Source organism: Oxyura jamaicensis, chromosome 2, assembly GCF_011077185.1.
Source record: "Oxyura jamaicensis isolate SHBP4307 breed ruddy duck chromosome 2, BPBGC_Ojam_1.0, whole genome shotgun sequence".
NCBI classification, from domain to species: domain Eukaryota; kingdom Metazoa; phylum Chordata; class Aves; order Anseriformes; family Anatidae; genus Oxyura; species Oxyura jamaicensis.
In genome coordinates this window covers 20,250,048-20,266,587 of record NC_048894.1, presented here as the reverse complement: position 1 = coordinate 20,266,587, position 16,540 = coordinate 20,250,048, and the positions used below count along the sequence as shown (strand labels likewise).

The window sequence follows — 16,540 nt, the reverse complement described above, 5'->3', positions numbered from 1 at the left end:
AGCCTGCCCCCGGCAGCCGTGGGACCCCCCAACTCCGGGGCAGCGCCTCCCGGGACCTACTCGCCCCTGAGGCCGAGCGGAGCCGAGCACGGCTCCGGCGCCTGCGCCCCGGAGGGGGAGGGGAGGGGGTCCGGCCCCACGGGAGCCTCCTCCCGTCCTCGCAGGGGGCTGCCCTGGGTCCTGCTCTAACGCCTCCGGTATCGGGAACTGGCCCGAAAGAGAGAGAGAACTCGCGCATCCCCGCCCGCGGCGCATCCGCCCGCCCTCCCGGTCCTGCGCCCCCCCGCCCCCGGGGCTCGGGGCCGGCCCCGGCTGGAAGATTTCCCCGCTCGCTTCCCTTTGGATGGGTTTTGTCGCCTAGCCGTGCGCCGAGGGGAGGCACCGTCCCTAAGGCACCCTGCCTCACCCTGCGGGGGAAGGGAGCTGGGTGGGGGCAAGCCAGGAAGGGAGGATCTCAGCGGCTCTCCTAAAAATCTCTCGGCAGGCTGCGAGGAAAGGAGAGTTTGGCACTTGGCGGGCGAGGCTGCTCTTGTTTTCCCCGGCGGTGATGCCTCTGAATTGAGAGCGGCGCGGCCGCGCGAGTTGGGGGGACGGAGCCCTCCCCAGCATTCCCCCCCCCCCCCCCCCCCAGTCCCGGCGGCTGCCCCCCGCTACATGAAAGCTGCAGGGAGGAGAGGGCGACTCGGTGCCTGCTAGGGCTGCTCCCCGCCGCCTCCCGGACTTTCCTACCTCCGCCCAGCAGAGTTGCCTCGGCAGGCTCCGTGCTATGGCGAGGCTGCGGAAAAGCAAACTAGCCGCTGGATTTTTATTACTTTTCCAGTGCCTGAGCGAGCGCTGCCAGCTCGCCGCCGGGGAGACGCCGAGCCAGAGCCACGGTAAGCCAGACCGGGACCGGGATGGGGATACGGGGCTGGTGTCGGGGCTGGGGGTGGCCCCGCCACCCCCGCAGCATCACCTCGTAGAGCAAACGGCGTTTGGGGGCCGGTTGCCTCCGCTCCCGAGGGAGGCCCGGGGTGGCCGCAGTCCCGGTTTTGCACCCCTCCTCCATCGCCGGCTTCTCCGGGAAGAGCTTCCCCCCTTCTCGCTTTATTTATTTATTTTAACGACAAGTCGGGACTTTTCCTCCCGTCATCAATCTGCTCCGCTGTCGCCGGTGCCGTTCCCCTTCCAGGGCTCTTCACGGAGTCCCCGTGGCTTCCTTCCCGGCCTTGGAGACCCTCCACCCCCCCCCCCCACCCGGGGCGGAGGGCTCGGCCGGGAAGGGAGAGAGGCCCCGGGGAGCTCGGGGTAGTGGGCTGGGACCCCCGGTAACCCCCCCGATGCTCCCCCGACAGCAACCCGTGGAAGCAGAGGCAAAGTTTCCCTGCAGCTCCTGCCCGGGCTCTCCGCTCCTCTTGCTCAAGCCGGTAGCTTGCAGCCTTCCCTGAACAGCAGGCATTGAGAGAAGGAGCAGGAGAATGGAAGGAGCCCCTCGGGACCGTGGGACCTGTTAGTTAAGGGTTGCTCTGTCAGCTCAGCTTGCTTGTGGTCCCCTTGTCAGTGCTTCTCAGAGACACCTGTTAATGCGCGACACATGGCACCTGCAGGGCTTTCTGGCCCGCCACTGTTTCCCACAGCGTGGGGCTCCCTTTTGATTGCTAAAGCCTTCTGTGTCTTGCATTCCTGTGCTGTGGAGGGGAAAGCGGTTCAAGGAAAGCCTGGTGTGTTTGCTGGTGGATATTTAAGCAGCAAGTGAGGAAAAGCATGTTTTTTGTGTGTCAGGGGACCTTGCTGCAGCAGCTTGTAGCTTATATATATATATATATATATATTTGTAAACGTGATGCTGTTATGTTTGAAGTACAACCCAGTTTATTATCAGATGAAACATGTCCACCAGCCTCCCTGGTGTACTAGAGCTGCCCATTCCTCCTTTCGTAAAAGGTTTTATACCAATGTGAGGTGTTTTGTGGTCACAGAGTAACTGATCCGAACTAGGGAGACTTGGGAGTTTTCTGCAATACCAGGTGAGATAATATGCCAGACAGAGTGGGGATTTTCCCAGCCAGGGGCCTACCGCTGAGTTTGGGAATTGCTAAATGACAAGGTAGCTCAGCAGGTTGCTGGGGGCTCGTATGTCACTCGGGGCCAAGGGGAAAAGCCAGGAGGAGGCTTTCCATGCACTGCTGCAAAACTCATGCTGCTGCTCTCAGGGCTTTAGGTAGCAATTGTTGGTGTTTGTTAATGTTAGTTATCAGGAGAAACAAGTGTGGCTGCCAGAGTACAGAAAGAAAATGACTGTGGTGTGTGGCAGTGGACTAAAGTGACAAAGTTTATTAGTCTACCAGACATCGTACCTTTAAGAGAAAGTGTCAGTGCTGACTAAAAGAAATATAACTTGTCAGTAGGCAAATAATCACTGCACATTGGTGACTTAGGCTATTCAGTTGCAATAGTCAGCAATGTCTGCACCAGGAGGTGCTAAACAGAAGATACACCAACAGCTTGCTTATCCATAAATCATCTGTTAGTGTCTTGTGTGTTACTGAACATGATATAAACTATGAAGCAGTAATAGGGTAAATATTACTTTGATATTTAATACGTTCTGAAGAAAATACTTGAAGAGGTTGTTTTGTTCAACTGGATGGTCTGATGCCAGTTTTGACAGATGGATGTTTATAACCACAAAGTCTTATCCCTTCCCCCTTTGATAAAAAGTATGTAATGTGACAGCAATAATTAAATGTAACTAACATAATCAAAGTTATATTTAACACATTTTCATCACTCCTTTTATGCATGTATATATTATGTTTTTCAACAATATATATTTCAGTATATATACTGTGTCTGATTAGCAAAAAGAGGACAATTAGTAAATAAAACCAGGGGGACTCAGCTTTAGCTTCTGTTGACAGAAATAAAAAGAGCCATTTCAAAGTTTCACTCTATTTAGCATCTACTGCATCCCTCTGGAACAGCTCAGGTAAACCCTTAGAAGAATTAAAGTTTGCTTGTTTGTTTTTTTAAAAAAATCTTTGAAGTTACTGCAGATCCTTAAAGAGAAGCTGTTTTTCATGTGTATCCTCTAAGTACTTTTATTCTTAAAGTAACAGCAAAACCCCATATTGAAAGTGAATGAGATTAACAGCATCAAGAAATGCAAATGTATAGTATGCCCTGTCGGGAGGGGGGAAAATACATATATATATATATATATATATATATATATATATATTTCCCAAGTTCTCAGAATTACCTTTCAGGGTAGAAGCAGGTCGGATCAATTCAATCAGAATCGTTTCCTAGGTCCGCCGGCACTTGCCTGGCTGCCTCTGGATGATTTTTAACTGCGGATCTCTGTGACCAAGGTGTGCGCCGGTGGGAGCGGGGCTCTCTCCGCTAGAGGGCACAGCGGCTGCTGCACCCTCCCCTGCGCCTGGTCAGAGCTGCCCTTGCGCTGACGAAAGCTCTATAAATCGAGAGTGAAGATTATTAAACGTTAGATTTGTGTTTCGTGTGTGTTTTACAGTGCCCAAGATGCGTGTGACATGAATTCAGTGAGCTGAAGCAGATGCTCTCTCGAAAGCTTGCACAAAAATTAAGGCTCCCAGTTAAGGGAGGGCTCACTGCTTGTTGAAATGTTGCCATGAGAAGCCTTGAAGATGTTACATTCTTTAGCAAACACCATCAGTCAGAATTAGGGGGCTGTTATTTTAATTTCTCTTCTGTCAAAGCACATTCCAGTATTCTGGTATAATTTATATTCATTGGACTACTGCTGTCTCCAAGCATCACCATTCAATGAGGGGTAGAATGGTTTTTATAGGATACACCACAGTTAGACAGTATTTATTTAGCATTTATCTGCAGAAATAGTCACATTTTTCTGTTGCCTGAGGTTTACTCTCTTAAAAAAAAAATAAATAAAATGGTTACACGTTATCACGTAATGGCCTTCACCTTTAATCTTAAAAGTATCAAGCAAATTGTGACATTTATGAGCACATTCTCTGCATATCTCATCATATCTCATGTATTTTCTCTAAGAATTCCCTCCAAGAAGTCATCTCTTAACTTTCAACATGTTTCTTCCACATGGTTCTTCCTTTTTTTTTTCTTTTTTTTTTTTTTTTTTTCTCCCTCACTCTGCCATTGTCACTTCTTCTGAAATGGTGTTTTTGAAGTATTACTAGTAAACAGCAGGTAAAATAAGGTTGACTTAGGTATTAAAGTCATTTTCATAGAAACTCATTTCCACAGATTTAGAGTAAGATCAATAGTCGTAGTTCACTGAAGGTTTAAAAATCCCTTTGGGAAAACAATGTTTCTGTTTGGTTGTAAATATTCCTTGTTAGAGTTTTCATCCTCACACAGACACTTAAAACCCAGCTAACACTTGATGCTGATGCTAGCTTTTTTCTGACACTTAACTAGGATCTGATTATAAATAACAAGAAAATCAGCTTCCTACATTGTAAACATGTAGGAAATGAGGAAAATATCTTTATATTTGGAAAATTTTTTTCATTCTGTGCAAAAATTTATTAGCAACACATAAGGGCCATTTAAAGGAAAATGTGGGGGCAACATTTACTGCCTTGCTGAATACTGGACTCTTCTGAAAAAAACACAGTTTACTAGAGGTGCTTTGTGTAGGACAGGAGAATCCTGAAGCCATGGAAGAAACAGATGAGGAAATTCATAATGCCAGGTAATGAGAGAGACACATTGAGAAAAATAGTCACAGACCTATGGTGAGTTAGCATATTCATTAAGTTTATTTTATTTTATTTTTTCCCATTTTGTTTTGGCACACTTCCAGTGGAGCAGGGCTGCTGTTTCCTGCATCTCCACAGACCTCAGGAGATGGAGGTTTGGGCCCAGAGCTCATGTTTCCTGCAGCACTATAAGATACTGTACAATGATGCCCCAAAAGCTGCTTTGCTTTGAATTATGATAGAAACAGATATCTGAATCCTACTGGTTTTCTCCATAAGACAAATTAAAAAGTTCTTATTAAAAAAAAAATAAAAATAAAAAGAGCTTATTTTTTTTTGACTGTTCTTGACAAAAGTCACTGTGGTTTTATTGGACTCTGAACTACTGAGCAGCTTTGCTCTTTGTAACATTGAAAGCACTAGCAGAAGAAAATTATAGCAGCCCCAGTTTCAAAACCAATCAAGGCCACAGGTTCTTTGACTACAGGTGTAACTGGTATGAGTGTATTTTGAATTCCTCATGTGGTTTGTGCTTCCTAATGAAAATGAATACCAAAGCAATTTAAGAAGGGAATAGTGAAGATAAGCCTGGGCTGGGGCCCTGTACAGAGTTAAGTGAACAAAAGGTGATTTGACAGGACCATCTCTCATCTAGTATGACGAAATGTTGTACATTTGCCAGCAATGTGAAATTAAATCCAATTATTACATTTGAGGGCCAAGCTGGGAGTGTTAAAGTGGTACAATTGGCAGATAGAGTATTTACTAAACTAGTGAATTACATAATCACAGCAAGAACTAGAAGAACCTGGGAGATTACTTTCCATGGATAACTATGTTGAGAACCCATACTAAATACATGTGTGTTTTGTTTTTGTTTGTGGCTTATGACAAATGAGCCTAAAACATTGTCGTGAGGTAATGTTTGGGAATGCTGGGTGCTGTGTCTCATCATGGAACACTTCCTCCTCTCTTTTTTTCCTCATCCAACAAATAAACAGAGCTTCAATTAGCTTTCTTTGCTGTTAACATTGGTCAATTTATAAGTGTCCTTATAAATTCTGGGTTTGAAAGAGCTTGTGTAATATTTTCATCTCCCTGAACCAAAAGTCAGTGTGTAGGCATGTTTTTCAAGATGGATTTGGCCCAACTTTATTATTATTATTATTTATTATGAAAGAAGCAAATGGAGCAAGTTCTTAGACCAGATTCAGGGTCAGACTTGACACTTGACTTGAACAATGAGTTTTAAAAGTAGCAAACATCCCATTGGGATGTAACAAGATAAATGTAAGGATAAATATGAAAATAGATACAAGACAAAGTGACACATCTGCTCCACTCACCAGTCATAAAATCCCAACAGGAATGTTCTCTTCAGTTCTAGGCATTGCACTTTAAGAAATATGAGGACTAATTGGAGTGTCATATGAAGAAAAAATGAAAGAACAGTTAGGATGAACAGAAGAGGTAACATGGTAACAACCATCAAGCACATAAAAAGCTTCTGCAGTCAAGGGAATAACTTGTTCTCAACAAGAAATAATGATTTAAATTGCAACACGGAGGACTCCTAAATGTTAAGGCTATGGGAGTAAATTATCTCTTAGTAGTCTTCATCACTGAAACAGGTTAGATGAGCATATGTTTGAAATGTCATTCTGTACAGAAAGGCAGCTGTTCCTGCCTTGGAGCAAATGGCTGGATGATTTGACCTTCCAAGGTCTCACCTAGCTATCTTGAATCATTCTGTGTGAGTAGCTTTAAGTATACAAGAGTTCACCTTGAATTCAGCAGCTAGATAAAATACAAGAATGAATTAGAGTCCTTTCTTAGCTTGAGGCCTCTGTCCCTCATTTGTCAATGATATATGTGGCTTAATGTGATATTAACATATACTTTCTGTGGCTGTAGACAAGGAAAGACATTTAAAATGCAGCTTCGTAAAGTTTTCATGTTGTAAAATAAAGCTTTTAAATGAGGTTGTATTCTTACTTGTTTTTAGTGCTTAACTTTTAATATTAACACTACATGTGTTCTGTTATAAACATTTTTTTATTATTATTTTATTTTTTAGATATTTTCACAGTGACATTTTTGGACTTTAACCACGTTACTTGTCCCATGTCCACCTCCTAGTGAGAAATCCTTGCCTTGAATAGGAAGAGTTCCACAACTGAAAAACACAGGTCTTTCCATTTAACCGATCTTTAGTAATGTTTCAAGTGTATGTTGTTTCACGATGGATGCTAGGAGCTCTGCTCCTCTTCTTTAGAGATGTAACTGAACTGTGCCAAAAGGCTACTAGGCTGATCATAAAAGGCAAGTATCATCCATTGTAACTTTAGTCTTTTCTGAAGGGTGAAGTGTTAAAGAGGGGGAGTTCAGTGTTATGCAGGTTCTTCTTTTAACAAGTCAGCAATTTAACCAGAAATACATTGGAAAATTTTATATTGGCCTCCGTAGAAAATTGATAGCTGGGATGCAAGCTGCTTTGGAGGCTAGCGTGAATCTTTATTAATATAGTTGCTCTGTGACATTCCCCAGCTGCATGTTTCTGATTTTGTGTGTGGGTGTATACGACTCTCCTTTTGAATCTGCAAGCCAGACAGTACGTATTTGCAATTTAGCCTCAGTCACCCTGAGATATAAGCCCAAGGCCCTCTGTTAGGAATCTTTTAATGGCAGAAGTTTTTTTCAGAGTTTCTAGGCTCTTCTCTCCCTCCTTTACCCTCCAGTTGCTCTTTCTGCCTTCTTCAGAGACTATTCCCCCCACCCTTGCAGTGTTTCAGTAGTTCATGTGACCGTGCTGTAGGGCAGATGTATCAGATCAGCTCTCATTAGGAAAGAAAGAGAGAAAGAAAGAATATAAACTAACATTTTGAAAGGTAGGGGAAGCATCCTTCAATTTCTGTTGTCGAAAGATTTTGAAACAGGCTCACCTGTGCTAAACCTGGCTCCTTGAACAGTATAGACACTCCTAGGAAATGATGAGGCAGACAGAAACCTCCAAATTTAAGCCTACTGGGAGTTCTGTCTAAATGCCATTTTATTGCATTATATAAAGAATTATTTGCTGTCTACTTCACCTTGGTGATTGCACCAAGGACCCTAGTGCTAATATCCTACAGCACTGAGGACACTGCTACTGTCATGTTTCCTATTCATTCATCATATTCAACATAGATTCCCTAAGCAGATGATTTAGCCAATTCCCTGTTTCTACCTCAATACATAACAAAGTGTTATTAAACAAAGAACAAACCGACACAAACACAAAGATGTATTTAACACATCTTCATAGGGAACAGAAGAGATCTAAATGTCATCAAAAATGAGGATAAAATGATGAGGAGAATTAATGTAATAATTTTAAAACTCTAAACATTATATTTTTTTTCAGAACAGTATAAAGGCCTGGAAAAGTAAATACCTGACTTCTCTTTAATACTAATAGGCATTATATTAACTTAGCCAAAAAATGTTCAAGGAAGCAAGTTGAAGTTGGAAAATTATTTCAAAGTTGACATGCTCATGTCAAATACTTCAGCTGGGAAGTGTCAAAACAAGTAATTTTTAATTTCTTGTTTTGATGATGACAAAATGCCACACTTCAAAATTTTCATTTTGACTTTGATGAAAATGATTATATGAGGATGTGTAATTGAAGCATAATTGAAAAGCACTTTTGGTTGGAGTTTTTCTCTCTCTGTGTGTGTATATATATATATATGTATATATTGCCCTTCGTATCCTACAGCAATCATTGACCTTTTATTTTTAACCAGAACAAGATGAGAATTTTGACTTAGGGTGGGAAATTAACTTTTTAGTCATCTCTAAGTTAAACTTCCCATTGTTGAAAATTTGGCCATGTACTCTAGACCCTTTAAGAACAGACCATTTAATCTTGTAGAAACTTTGTTATTTATTGATGTCAGGAAAAGGGAAAACGGCTAAAAACAAAAATAAAACAGTGGTCGATCATGCAGTTAGTGGACTTTTCACTTGATAACATATTTCTCATTCAGGTTGCTTTTTTGGTTAATGTGATATTCATGAGGCAACTAAATTAAAAGAGAGCACATTTTCCAGATTGCAGTTGCTGTAAAGATAATAGATTTATGGTTTATTTTTAACGAAGGTGTTTATGGACTAGAAGTTTAGCATTTGCCATGTTACAGAAATCTGGCTTCAATATCAACACAATTCAACACATTTTTTTAATCGTTCCTATTTAAACATATATGTACTGATCTAGGTTGTAGTCTGAAACAAAGAAAAAAATAGGGTGAATCACCATTATAGATTACCATCAATTCTGGTTTCCAGTTACTTTTTTTTTTTTTTTCCAGCTGTTATTAGTTAGCTTTAAAAACAGTTGTACTTTTTATGAAGAAAGTCTATGTTATGCAATATTTCTTAGCTAAATCTTGCATAATTTGCATAATAAAAAATTTCAATGTGTAGTTGAAAATGTGTAGCTGGAAGTACAGAGCTTCTCATGTTTGCATTCAAACAAGGAAAATGGAAGGGATCTTTCCCCAATTAAGCATAAAGCTAAGCAAAAATGTAACTTCCAGTTTTGCTAATATTAACGTATCTAATCTTCCTAATACTTTTTGTTTCACTGCCACAAGCTTTTGGAGGCATTTACATCCTTCTAATGAACAAATAAAATAACAATAATAATAAGTCGTTCTAACAGTTTGTGGCCTAGGAATGTATAGCTTGAAGGAACCACCTAGGTCATCAGGTCTTTCCCTGGGATGAAAGGTGGTTGTGTTCTGGATGTCTGGACCAGACCCTCTATCTCACATGCTCCCATGCACTGTAGGCCATCATTAATTCTCTTCCCAGTGCCACATAACAATTTTTAGGCACACAGTGAAACAGCAGCAGCCATATACTGTGCCACAGTAGACAACAGCCCAAGTTGACAACAGTCTACATTTCTACAATAACAAAGAATTTTCAATTTTAGTATGCCTGATTTGAAAACTTGTCTTTCTTTACCTGTTTTTGCTTGGCTCTTGTTTTTTTTTTTTTTTTTTTTTTTGGTTGTAGGTTGGTTTGTTGGTTGTGTATTTTTTTTTTTTCCTACCTAATATTTTTAGCTTTTTCGGCCTGTATTCTCCCTTACATGCTCACGTGGACATTAATTACCAAGTTAATATTGTTTTTGTCTCAGTTCAGAATCATTTTCTAAAACAGCATAAATGACATGTAAAATGACTCTTCCTATACTACACTTGTCAGTTTAAATGGGAAAAAAGGAACTGTTACTTTTTGTCAGCCTCTTGAGCTAGTCATGTATCCTGATACCTGATAAAGGGTGTAATGTTTAATAGGAGAAGGTTTATATGCTGCCTCAGCTGAGATGCCTGAAGATCAGTGGTTCTGCCACACCAGGGGCAAAGTTTGTAGTGTTTTTTTTGTTTGTTTGTTTGTTTGTTTTTTTTTTCCCTGGGTATGAATTTGTGTTATTTCAGCTCATTGGGGTAGTTTAAATACTCCGGTTTTGCAGATTACTACAAGCTTGAATCCAGCTTGGATTCCCCACTTTCTTTAAAGCTGAGCCTCTCTCTGAGGCTCAGCCCCAGACTTTTGATTTCCATTGACTGTCAGCATGCAGTCTGTGCACATTACTTCTCCACTGCTGTTTGCTGGTCACACTTGTCTTCCAGCATCCTTAATTATTCCCATAATCATCATAGCCATGTACTTTATATCCATTTAGTATCCTTATTCTTGGAAGACCTTGTAGAGGTAAGGTAAACCTAATTTTACAAATAAGAAGGTGATTTTGAAAATATGACAGCCTTGTCAAAGAGAAAAATATGTGATTCCTGTCTCAGAGTACACGAGTTGCTTTTTTTCTGCCATAGCCCAATAATCTTTCCAGCTTCCCCTTGCTGCACAAAATTCAAGGCTGTAATTTCTCTCCTAATTTTCATTCTTGAATTCCCATATATAAGCTTTTAAATCCTGATCAGATCTTTATTCAAATTATCTGAGTCTATCTGGAAGAAAACAAACAAAAAAATAAAAAATACAGATTCAAAGTTGACTAAGGGCTCCAATTAGTTCATGGACAACAAGATTTAGTTTGGGACTGCTGCAGATTTTGCCATTTCAGATGTTCCTCTTCTCACTGAGGTTTGCAAAAGGAGAGGAATGGATGTATCTCTCAACTCTTTACACAGCAGATCACAAGCTGCCACATTTTATAGTCTAATGTAATAAGATTATTTCCTAAACATGTGTGTCTGAAGGATAGACAAACATTGGGTGTGATTTCTGCTGGTTGGCATGTTGACATTTTGGAAGGATTATGTCCAAATCTTTTTGGTTTTGGTGTTTAATTCTTGGATAAAAGAGAATGATGGTGCTTAAAAGGGTAAAATTATTTCTTCTGTTATTAAGCTTTAAGAATAACAATCAAGATTCAGTAATTACTATTCAGAATAAAGACAAACCAGTCAGCTTGTAACACTCTTGACTAATACCGTGACTGTTTAAATAAAGTTTATCTCCCCTTCAGAAAGTGAGCATTGTAAGACATAGAATACAATTATTTTACTGCATAACTATGATAGAAAACTTTATTGGGAATTTATCTTCATGAACTTATATGCAGAAAGATCATTGACAAATACTGTATAATGCATGTATTTATATAGTTCCCACATACAACGCTGTGCCTCTAGTGCTATAAATCACACTGTGAGTATCAGGTTGAAAACAGAACTGATGGATCTTCTAGGACGATCAGCACTCTTTGGTGTCTGAAGTTTTATCAGCAATGGTGGAATTTTTGTGTTCTGCAGAAACAGTGATATTTTATAATCAACTTTTACATTTTTAACCTCGGTTACTCTTAGCTTGCAAAGTGCATGAGTTCCCTCCTTTAGTTTGAAAAGGAACTGAGATTTTATTTTCCAGAATAATAAAGCCATCAGTGGAAAACAAAAAAAAGCAAACCATCAAAAATAAAAACAGCAGACTTTATGCTTTGGAATATATGGTCTCGCCATCCCTAGGCTCCAGTTCTGGAAAACTTCTTATTTAGAACTGCACTTAAAGATTTGCTTAACAGTACTAATGTATGCAAGTATTGCCGTGAAGATGGGCAGACTGAAAAAGATGTGGATGTTTAAGATTTCTGTCTGATCTTGGACCCTGGGTTTAGTTGGCCCCTGGAGTCTATATGCAACAGTGACAATAATATTTGCAGCATTTTTGCAGATCCTGAAAAAATTTCTAGAGAGAAGGATCTTTCAGCCTGCAGGAAAGATGGACTGCCATGTCCCCATACTGTTGTGGTGGGTAGCAGAAGACTACAGAGAGTAATTCACACATGTTGCATTCCTGTGTAAGAGCTGGATATTATGATTTATATATTTATTTTATGGTATACAAGACACATTTAGGAGATGCATGAAGTAAATATTCTCTTAGATTTTATGATCTGCCAGCAAGGGACTGAAATGTGGCCTGAGCTTGAGAAGCAATAAGTGTACACAGCTCACATCAAAGATAAGCGTAAACACTTATTACATACTGCTTTTTGAATGCAAATTTATGGTCTATTGTTCTACTCCTTAACACAAACAAAATTGACATTAGCTTCGAGGGATGACCCAGAGATGTTAATGAATCACAGATTTTCCCTGGCAGACAAAAATGATGATCTGAAACTGAGGTCATCAGGACAGGAGGTTATGTCCAGATTTATCTGCACAAGTTTGCTGTTGTGAGCGTATGCTGTATAATAAAAACAGTTCTTTTAATTTTAGACTCCCATGCTTATATTTGAATTTCATTATTTTATCCCTATTCTGCTGTTTTATGTCACGGATTAGTTGAGGTGAATACCAAGACAGTATTCCCACTGGAATTTAAAAGCTCTGGGGCCAGGGAAATTGTCAAGTGGTCAGTTATGTCCTTCAATGGCACAAGTTTTATTATTGTCATAAATCCACTGCAGTTTTAACTTCATCTCTCTAATTACCTGATATTCTTTTGAGACAGACACTAGTACAGTTATTGGACCTCTGTTTTCAAGAATCTACTGTTTGGATGTTTAGGGCAAGGTTTTTTTGTTTTGTTGAGTGGTTTTGTTCTTTTCTTTATTTGATTTTTATGAAGAATTGAAATCTATTTAGAGGTTTTTCATACTTAAGAAGACAAATAGAGAAAAGATATCAATTTACTATAAAGAAAAAATAGTTGCTACCCTTGCAAATCTCAATTTGGCACAGCAATTAAAAATGTGACTGAAGTACATGCTTGAAGAGAAGTGTATATGTAAAGTCTGTGCTGAATTGAGTCGTGCTAGAAAAATTTGGTGGGTGTTAGTGAAATGCTTATAGGGACTTTTATATGTATAATTTAATTTAGAAAAAAATGAGGTTAAACTCTGCTGTCACATATTTCAGAAGAGACATTGTTTAATCCTATGAGAGCAGTCTGGGCAAATTTGAAAAGAGGTTATAGCCCACAGAGCCTTCCCTCTAATTCTATACTGTGCTCAACAACCTTTCATGTATGTGAAATATTGCAGTGTGGGATCTTTGGTCACAGTACAGCTAGATACCATTTTCCCATGGGCAGTTAGCATGGCTTGTACACTCTTAAGAAAAGAGTGAGTGAGAGTGATTTTTACCTTGGTGCTGACAACACACTACATTTCCTGAAGTTGTTCATTATACTCTTCAAAGGTGTTTGGAGGCTGGAAGGATCTGGTTGCCAATTTTTATGGTTGATGATTATATTTGTATTACCTACTTAAATTTTACAATACTGTGACTTGCTTAATTGGAAAGGCAAAGGAAATGCTTTGGCTTTCAGAGAGCTTGAGGCTCTTGAAATGGGAAAAAGAGCAGATTCCAGGGGCTAAATGTGAGAGCTATTACATTTGCTTGGCAGGAGCGAAAGGTCTGGTTCAGTTCACTGTATGCATTTCAGCAGCCGTAGTAATTTTGTTGGGCTACTCAGCCTGAAAGTCTAGAGCAAAGGGATCAAAACATCCATGTTGACTAAAAAGAAAAATAGGTTACTTTGAGGACAAATATTTTGCTCCTTTAATTTAACTCTGTAGGGAAACGGAAAGCAGAGACGGCAAATGATATGCTCAGAAGATCTGTAAGATCTTTCCTTTTAGGTGAAAGCATTGCATTTTCTATTCTAATTCCATTTCTTTTTTGGGAGGACAGGAGAAAAAAAAAATACTTTTATTTGATGCAATATTCCTGAAAGGTACAGAAAGAAGGAACTGTCCCTTATAGAGTTTAAGGAATGTAAGAAATGTCTTAATTATATAGGACAGGTAAACTGCAAAGGGAGGTTTCTTACCTGTATCTCTCTGCCAGGTGACTGCACTTATCAATGGCTGTCTTGTTTAAACTAAAAAATAAAAAAAATCTGAGGAATGAAAAGACTTCTTGTCTGGGACTATGCTGGGCTATGCTTCCAGCTATTCAGTATCAAGGCTTCCTTTTTAATTCTTAAACACCTGTTTTAGTGAGTCACATCAGGATGGGGGAAGGACAGGTCAGGAAAGCAGGGTAGGACCCTTCTTGTCTTTGGCACTTCTTTAAAGATCCAGTTATTTATGCAGTCCTATAAACATGCTTTTCGGGGGGGGGGGGGGGGGTTGCGAAGAGGGGAAAAATGGTTAATGATGATAATGATAAACACAGTCTGAGTTCACTTGGACCTATGCTAATTTCTGTATATTTACAGTTATCCCATGGCAATATTAGTTTAACTTGTAATTTGTCAGAGTATTCTCTGATCATCCTTGTGACACTGCAAATCACAGCAGAAAGCACTAAGAATGTAGCCCTAAATAATAGCTTCATTATAAACAGGATGCTGAATGTATCCTGCTCTCACTGTACATCCTTCTGCAGTCATGGGCTGTATTTCCTTAACTTGTTAGGTGACATGGTAGATCTTTTATCTTCATTTGCTGAGGTAAATTGCTTCAGTCTTCATCTTTCTCAGGAATCCTGAAGTATTTTTCTGATTCAGTTGCCCATCTCCCACAACTTGCTCTTTCTATCAGTAACAAGGAGTCAGAGGCATCTCTGCTCTTAGGAATAGTGATACCCACCTGCCAAAGTATTAGCAGAAAGTTCATTGAACTATGGCTATTCATGCTGTTCATGTTTATCCAGCCAAATGGCATTTTAAGAATAATAGCCATCACTTTACATACACACTGAAAAAAACCATTTGCATGTCATGATTTAAAATCAAGTAGTACTTTTTTTTCCCTCCCATCCCTTTTGATATTTATGCTGATATTTTACTTAGCATTTGTGAATTTAGAGTGGACTGCTTTGAATTTTGAAATAACTATTTGTAAACTTTTCTATAGGTTTCATCATCGTCATATTTTAAAATACTTTGTAAAGACTAGTGGATTTAGCCACAAAACTTCCATGTCTAATAACTGCTATTATTTATTTTCATTTTACCAATGGAGTACTAGAATAACAAGGGACTTGCCAAGATTATATACAGGAAATTTGGTGTAGGAGCAAAGAAAAAAATCCCCCAGTTTTTTCTAATTTGTATTTTTATGTTTAACCTTCAGAGTAGGCATTGTGATATTTTGTAGTGATGAAAACGTAGATTTGAATTGAATATACAAGAACTACTCACCGAAACGCAACCCAATAGCCTCTTTACAATTTCTGTCAGAACTCCACCATCCTGCCAACAGCTCTTTAACTTCTATTTAAATATTTGGCAATCCAAGACTGTTTTTTTCCTTTCTCTTTTACTGCAAGATGTCATTCAAGCTTACTGCTGAGTCTGCTGCTGCAGTCTCTTAGAGTAATTAGGGAATTTGTTTTGCTTCCATGGGAATGCTAATATATATTTAAAAAAAAAAAAAAAAAAAAAAAAGTGTGAAGTTATTTAGTTACCAATTTTATTTCTTTGCCGTTTTAGATTTTTGAAAACCATCCTAAACTTCTTTTCTCAGCTTTCTCATCTTAGTTTTCAATTTTTGTTCAGTGCTGTGAGAAGCAAGCAGTAGAAGTTGAAGTTAGGTAAAACTGAAGGAACAGTTGGAGATCTGTACTATTGTGGAGTAAAAACTTGTCAGAGAATTGGAGACCTATAAGGGTCTGGGCTGACTTTCAGCATCTCTCGTGTCGATGTGAAACAGATAATGAAACCCCTAGAGATCTCCTTAGAAGAGAACTAATCTGGAGAAACACATAGCCCAAGGGTAGTTACATGACTGATACTTTTTCTCCAAAGGCTCCCTTTCACTAACAACATGCATTTCACTAACAACATAAGTTTCTCTGCCCAATGTGAAAGTACAAAAGAAAAGGTATGTGACTCTAATGATTCTTCTGACCTACACATAAAATGTACATGGTCATTCGCTAAATTGCACTGTATGCTCACAGGTACAAAAATACTGACTTGATATCATGACTGAGCATGGCTCTGGAGCCTACCAGCAGCAAAGGTACTCCAAAGGTCAAGTCTGGTGAAGGACACTTTTATTCTATATGAGGTGGAGACAAAATTTATTTATTTATTTATTTATTTGTTTACTTATTTGTTCGGTCATTGCTCTGAAGAGTGTATAGTAAGTAGGCTAGAAATAGATGTCTTTCATCAGCCCAGTTTACCTTGATATTCCAACTTGCTGAACAGTTGTTCCCAAAGAAATGATGACAAAGAAACCACAGCCAAATGTGAACTGTTATTTTTCTTGTGCAATATATGCAACTAAGCATTTCATCTAATTTATAGGCCTTTTGCAATATAAAATTAATGACCTGTACAATTTATTTTAAGGTCTG

At 39.5% G+C, this 16,540-nt stretch overlaps 1 protein-coding gene across 2 annotated transcripts in view; it reads left to right on the top strand.

Annotated features, from left to right (window-relative positions):
• Positions 1-16,540, top strand: part of PLXDC2 (plexin domain containing 2) — a 276,657-nt gene continuing 260,117 nt past the window's right edge. The window contains exon 1 of one of the 2 annotated variants that reach the window (XM_035319312.1): positions 1-875. Coding sequence is in view for 1 of the 2 variants with exons in the window: in XM_035319311.1 (XP_035175202.1) it covers positions 767-875 (109 nt within the window). In the remaining variant the exon portion in view is untranslated. The remainder of the gene's footprint in view (positions 876-16,540) is intronic. The other variant, XM_035319311.1, reaches the window with a different exon arrangement.